At 42.9% G+C, this 6,968-nt stretch overlaps 3 protein-coding genes across 3 annotated transcripts in view; 2 read left to right on the top strand and 1 right to left on the bottom strand.

The window, feature by feature from the left end:
• Window positions 1-60: 60 nt before the first annotated feature.
• Window positions 61-1,734, top strand: CSUI_008428 (uncharacterized protein; the record flags this gene model as incomplete). Its single annotated transcript, XM_068068561.1, has 2 exons — window positions 61-350; window positions 1,028-1,734. Coding segments are annotated over 2 exons (372 nt in total), but the record flags the coding sequence as incomplete, so codon positions are not given.
• Window positions 1,735-2,423: 689 nt separating this feature from the next.
• Window positions 2,424-5,710, bottom strand: CSUI_008427 (exosomal 3 -5 exoribonuclease complex subunit). The gene is made up of 3 exons (XM_068068560.1): window positions 4,860-5,710; window positions 3,930-4,192; window positions 2,424-3,585 (listed from the first exon to the last, which is right to left on the bottom strand). Exons 1-3 carry the CDS (start codon window positions 5,286-5,288, stop codon window positions 3,369-3,371), a joined length of 909 nt encoding a protein of 302 aa, XP_067919465.1. The 5' UTR covers window positions 5,289-5,710; the 3' UTR covers window positions 2,424-3,368.
• Window positions 5,711-5,903: 193 nt separating this feature from the next.
• Window positions 5,904-6,968, top strand: part of CSUI_008426 (histidine protein methyltransferase 1) — a gene marked incomplete at its 3' end in the record, with an annotated part of 2,700 nt that continues 1,635 nt past the window's right edge. Inside the window, exon 1 of the mRNA XM_068068559.1 lies at window positions 5,904-6,785. Coding sequence (XP_067919464.1) covers window positions 6,492-6,785 — 294 coding nt within the window. The remainder of the gene's footprint in view (window positions 6,786-6,968) is intronic.

Below are 6,968 nucleotides of genomic sequence, written 5' to 3'. Positions count from 1 at the left end.
ATCTATCTATCTATCTATGGCTGTATATAGATGCATGTGGTTGTGAGGGTTGTTCTGTTCAGGATCAAATGCTTGTACGATCTTGTATGTGAGTCCGACTCCTTCCGTTCACCTCCTACTGACGTTCATCGTGGCCGAGGAGGAGCAGGTGGACAGAGTGGTAGTGGTAACAATCCAGAGGCTAAAAATGTTTTCCCTTATGTCGATGAGAAAGCTGCTCTTGTTCGAGATCTTCCCTTGTCAGAAATTCTCTATTCTAGGCATACACATCGTCTACAGAGTCGGAGACATCCATTCTGGATTGATATGAAGTACAAGAAGAATCGCACAAAGATACCTTATATATACAGGTAGGCATGTCGCTGTATTCTCTCTGTCTTTCTCACATCAATTCAGAGCTCTTGATCCCTTGTATCTATCTATTGTTTGGACATCACTATAGGTATAGACATCCGTACATGTGTGTGTGTATACGTATCTGCATGCAGATAGGAAAAGAAATCCACTTTTCAGGAGGTGTTGGAGTTGTTCTTGGTCTCTAGGTGTGGAGCCTGAGGTCCACTGATGCGTCATGCATGCAAGCAGTCATGTTCTTTGTCACTGAAGAGGAGAAATATTTACTTCTAAGCTCTCAGTATCTCACATGTGTGTGGTATGTCCTAGCTTCCAAAGGACCATGAAATTAGCGCAAAAACCCATTTATCTACCTATGTAGTATGTAGACATAGTCGTTGCATAGGGAATGGAAATACAGACGACGAGGAAGGAGTTGTTCTTCTAGCCGGTCTCGCATGCTATCTCCGCGATATCTGTGCATACGTCGCGAGGAACATGTATGTGACTATACTAAAGGGTAAATATGTGATCTGCACTCGTGTGTACATATAGTACTCCCAATAATACGATGATGTTTCTGTCTCTCTGTCTGTGTCTCTTTTCCTTCTGACAGATAGCAAGTAGGGAAACTATATATATGTGTGACACGCGGCCATGAGGCTTTGTGTGTATATCTTCTGCTTTCTTACAGACGGCGAGTAGCGAAACAAGAAGCCCAAGCAAGAGAGTATGGACTCTCAAGAGCTCACCAGCTTCCATCCCTTTCTTCTTGAAATCTCTCTTCTGCTTCGTGGTCTTGACGGATGATGAGAGGCGAGACCCTCCTTCAGAAAGAAGCTCCTTTTTCATGTTCTGTATACTGTCTATCCCTCCTGACTCTTCTTACCTCATGAGAAAGATAAAAGCTCCTTCTTATTCTCTCTGTGACTATCGATTCATTAGTCTTCCCCCCCGTCATACAACGCTTACCTCAAGAGAAAGAAGTAGCGCAGCGCCCAGCTAATAGACCGACTTGAGATTCTCATCTCTTGCCGTTCTCTTTTTCTCTTGAGCGGCTCATCCTTTCAATTTCTACATGTACGATATTCGACAGATGTTTTCTCGTCTCCCTTCTTAGATCTGTTCTGTCTTTGCTGTGTCAGGTGATCTTCAAGTGTGTGGAAAGCTCCTTTCCGTCCTCATGAAGCCTTCATGTGTGCCTGAAGGAAGTATGCATGTGTTGGTAGAGATATGTATGGTCTACCCAGGGGAAACATCTCATTTTACTAGCCGAGAAGATATGAACAAGAAGAGGCAGGAATGCTCTTCTTTGGTGGCGTCTTCTTATTAGGTATATGCATAGACTGTTATCGTTCGATGTAGTGTTAAAGAAAGAAAGAGGTAGTAAGTGAACGAAGGAATGGAGAAAGAGTGAGTGAAGTATGATGTGGTGTACATACACTACAGCTGCTTGTTCTTTCAGTAGCTGAGAATCTTTGGCTTTTTACTGCCTCTTCTTCTTCTGCGGAAGACCTGCTTTCTTTCAGCTGTTGTCTTTCTTTCATACTTGAGAGAGAAATGAAACAGATATCTTGTCTATCATATCTCGACATTCGAAATGGAGAATTGTCCGTCTACCTTAGTTCCGGTGTACATACACACACACATAGACATGTACGTCCCCCACTGCATGCATACGCCCTAGCTCTCACGTGGTGACTAACGTGACTTGTGGGTGGAGATAGAAAGAGGCGAGAAGAAAGCTGTAGAAGAAGAAGAGTCTCGATACTCACCACTCTGCTCTCCAAAGTGTAGCTATCTACACAGATCGATCAATCGAAAGAAGTAGAAGAAAAGTACGTTAGTCAGAGATAGATAGATACAGCGGTAGCTTTGCTTCTTCTTCTTCTTCTTCAGGTTGTTTGGGAATGCTTCTTCCACTTTCTATCTTTGTCTTCGATATTTCCTTTGGAGAGAGACAAACATCTCTTCTTAATCTCTCTCTCTCATGTGTGTAGAACGGTTAACAAGATCTTCTCCTGATATAGGAAGGTCTCTCGCCTAACCTCGCTCATATGTAGACGCCAACAGTGAGGAGAAAAGGAGAAGGATGAAACAACATTCTTACAAAGCTTTGCGTTCAAGACAAGAAGAAAAGTTCACTATTCTATGCAGAAAGCTACCTTGGGAATATGTAGAACCCTTGAACCCATCAATGTATATACACCGAGAAAGGAAAGAGATCTTTATCTCTGTATTCAGAGAACGGAAACTTCATATACAGAGTCGGTTCATTCATAAAAGTGTACTTACACACGCGCATAATTCGAGGAGAAGAAGGAAAGCTTCTGTCGAGCAGAATGCTGGGGCTTCTTGTTGAATAGAAAGAAACGTGTATATATACAGGAAGAAAGGAGAGGGAGAGAAAGGCCTCTCTACTTCCCTCCTGTATACAGGTAGAAAGAGAAAAGTCTAAAAAGAAAGACAGAGATGAAGAGGGACACTGCTGAGTCATATCCTTTCAGTGACGCTGTAAGGCTTCTAAGAGGTATCTTAAAGAGATGTTTATATCTCCTCGTTGCAAATACGGTAAGAGGGATCTTACGAACCAGCATCATGTATCCTTTTCTCCTCTCCCTTTTCCTTTGCCGTCTCGTGTACTGTATCTTTTCAGCATCAGACGTAGATACATGATACTGGACGGAGATATATCTCTCCTTTCTCTATATATACACATTCGAGGTGGATAGGTGTGTGTGTATATCTGTATATATGCAGATAGAGGCCTGGGATAGTTGTGCCTAGCCGTATATATATACTCAACAGAGAGACACGGCACCTACTATACGTATATCCACACGAATACATATATATATATATACATACATACCTATATACCTGTGTACAGAAGGATTGAGAGAGTAAAACAGCTAGATTCGTTCAAGAGAACAGTTCTATCTTCTTTGCTTAGGAGAAAGAATGAGAAGAAAAGGAGAGAGGAAAAGTGGCATTTCAGATACCAACTGAACGCCGCCTCTCTGTCTCTTCGAAGACTAGATGCCTTCTCTTCTCTTTGCAATGAGAGTATTGATAATAGCTTGAGTTACGTGCCTTTCCTTTCCATAGCTAGCCAGAAGAATATTATAGACAAGAATCGCATCTGTCGATGTCTTTCCTCGTATCCAGACACGGCCATTCGCTCCGACCGCTATCTCAAAGGGAATCTGCTCTCCCAAGCTCTCTAACACGAAACAATGAGGAGCCGAAAGACTGCAATCAAAAGAAAAAAAGAAAAGAAAACAAAAAGGAACAAAAAGCCAAAATGAACAAGGCGAGGAAATAAAAGAGGGAGACATCATACATCTAGAGCATGCAATCTATCTATCTATCCATCTATCTTTAATCTATCAAGCTTTAATCTATCTATCTATCAATCTCGAGTGTAGACATCTATCTATCTATGTATGCATCTGCCTACCTTAAGGTCTAGACACCTCTCTATGTCGAGTGTAAACGTGTATATCCACCTTGGTAAGAAATCTGTGTCGAAGAGAAAAGAAGCTATATCCATCTTTCATAAGAAAAGAACGAATGTCTGACTGAAGGGGGTGTACCTCATAGCAAGAGGGAAGGGAAGATCAACAACGAGACACCCGGGGTGAGATTGCAGCTCTCCTAAAATCTTCTCTTTCGAAGTCCATGACTTTTTACAATCTGAAGTGACGCATGTTAACTCCGTTCCAAGCTCAGGAGAAACTCTTGCGACTTGACAAAGAACAAGATTTCCTCGAGAAAATGATGGATGGTGTCTCTTCGTAGCGCCCTCAAATCCTATTATTGAAGGGAGAAGTCCGTCACTCCGAGCTCGGATGTTGACCTGGAGATACACACAGATAGATAGACAGAGAGAGATAAGATAATACACATAGATAGAGATAGATGTACAAATACACATAGATAGAGAGATGGGTGTATACACATACATATATACATAGACAGACACACATATAGATAGATCCAAACATAGACAGATATATACATATACACATACATAGACAGATACACGCATACGTGTATGCGTAGACAGATACATACATATATACATACGAAGACAGACACATATATATGCATACATAAAAGGACAGATGCAAACATAACCTTTCATACATACAAACGTACAGATGTTGCATGTGACGAACCCCTCGGAAAGGCAACAACAGGAAAGAGAAGAGAAAGTGGAGGTGAAGAAGAAGGAGAAAATACTCTTCCTCTCTGACTTCTTTCTTGCTTCTCCTCTTTCTTCTTCTTGTTCTTCTTTTGCTTTCTATGTGAATCATGAAAGAACAAGGATGACCGCCGTTACTTGGGAGAGCCAAAAGAGACACATACAGACACACACATAGCCGCAGCGACCGCTTGAGATGCACACGAGGCACCAAGAGATGGATAGACTCTCTCCAAACCCCACGCTTCTCGAGACTCCAAGTTGTAGAAGATAAGATGGATCACGGTAAGTCCAATCTGTCTCTTTTCTTCTTTCTTACAGTATATTCTTCATCTCTTTTCCCTGAGACAACTCCAACTACGATATCACCTTGAACTGGCTCATATCGACTCTGTCCTGTGGAAAGATATCCGGGAGAATAAGGATACTGAGGAAGCCTTGGAGTGTATGTACAGGGGATGCTACATTGTAACTCTCCATGACTTGCCGTCATAGCCTCATACGCTGTTAGATAAGCGGATGATGCGAAATCGAAATCTTCGCTGATCTCTGCTAAACGATGGACGGCTTCTTCTGCCTCATTTCCTCGGCTCCATCCCCCATCTTCTTCTCCTCCTAAAGAGAAAGTCTTCTCTGATGGCAGTGGAAGAACAGGCTCCCCTGGTAGAAAAAGACTCGGGAGGAGAGAAGGAATGCTCTTGCCCTGCGGCGATTTGCCTATGTCGGCGCGTGACCGTACAGAAGACATAGTGAAGAGACAAGAGAAAGGAAGAAAGGAAGGAGAAAAAAAGAAGTTGAACGTGATGGAAAGAAAGAAAGAAAGAATAGGGAGAAAACCGCTCAAGAGCGGAGATTTGTAGGAAGCAGAGAAGGAGAGGAGAGAGAAAAGAATGAAGGAAGAGGAGAATTGAGAAGACGGGAAAACATGGGGAGAAAGAGGCAGAAAGAAAGAGATATATTGGCCTTGAAAGAGAGAGAAAGACTGTTCGGGAAAAAATGCGAAGAAGAAGAAGAAGGGAGAGAAGAGACCTGATTCTCCGGTAGAACGAAGTGACGGGAGAGTAGAAGATTTCAAAAGTAACAGAGAGTAGGTGGGAAAGATAGACGAGTAAAACAGCTAGAGAGAAAGAAGGGGAAAGTCTTCTCGTGAAGAAGGTGAAGAAAAGAGAAGAAGAACGGCATTCTTTTTCCTCGACCTGAAAAGAAAATTCCGGATTTCTCTATTCCCTTCTCAGCTTCACTGCATGCACCCTTGCTCAACTGCATGCATGCGCATGCAATGAACTGTTGCCGAGACCGGGCGGGTATCCCCGTGTTTAGAGAACTAAAAGAACTTTCTTCTCTTGGGTCAATACAAATTGAACTTCCTTCCTCGAACCAAGTCTTGTAATGAGAGAAGTATTACCTCCTTTTTCCTCACTGCAGCCTAGCAGAAAGGAAGGTGACTACGCTGGGCTTGTCCTCCAGAATACAGACATTCTTTCGATTGTGTGTATGTTTACATCTTTACAAGCACATTCACCTCTCCGTTGTGTAAACTGATGTGTACTTATGGATCGGCGTGTATATATTCGATAGAAGATACTGAGAAAGCAGTTACAGCCATGAGGAAAGGGAATGTGACGGTGAGCCACAGGAGGGCTGTATGTACACCCGAAGGCCGGTAACAGTCAGTCCATCTCTAGTCATACATCCGGATGGAAACTGACACACTTGCTACTGCCTTCTCGCGCATTCATTCTTATGTAGCTTCTTTTCTCCAAAAGTTCTTAAGGACCGGTAGAAAGACAGGATAGGAAGGAGAGAACTAGACTCTTTTCTTCTTCTTACCGCCGCTTGCCTTCTCTCCCTCCATCCTTCCTTTCTTCGCCGTGTCCGTTGTTCTCTTGACTCAACACGTTTCCTCCTAGACAAATACCTTCTCTGTATATGGTTCTTTGCAGAGGTAACAATGGATGTAGATATCTCTTTCTCTTCTTCATCTTCTTCTTCTCCTCTTCTAGAGCGTGACACAAGAATGATCTCCTATCTCGTCCCCTTAGATGGAGCCGTCACTCCTACGTCGTCTGATTTTTCCCCTTGCTCCTTAAACTCTTCTTCCTCGGCCTCTTCTTCTTCCTCCTCTCTCTTTTCTTCACTTCCTCAGACAGAGAAAGGCTGGATTGTTAAAGTTCACAAAGGAAGAAGAAACGGTCAAGGAGGGGACACATCCAGAGACGTCTCTTCAGCCCGGGGTCAGCATCAGGTAACCCGCTGGCTGCATATCTATTCAATGTAACACATTCTTCCGCTATATATCTGTCTACCTGCACTTCTTTCTTTCCTTTCTTCTCTCGTGTGAATCCTCAAGCATCAAAAGATATCCTCTCTTTCGTGTAGAAGTTATTGATATCTCCCGCCAATCACTTCAACTGCTCTCCTCTCGTCC

The sequence above is a fragment of the Cystoisospora suis genome (genome assembly GCF_002600585.1).
Source record: "Cystoisospora suis strain Wien I chromosome Unknown contig_4720, whole genome shotgun sequence".
In the NCBI taxonomy this organism is placed as follows: Eukaryota; Apicomplexa; class Conoidasida; order Eucoccidiorida; family Sarcocystidae; genus Cystoisospora; species Cystoisospora suis.
The sequence above is the reverse complement of the archived record's forward strand: the minus strand, read 5'-3'. Positions and strand labels throughout refer to the sequence as shown.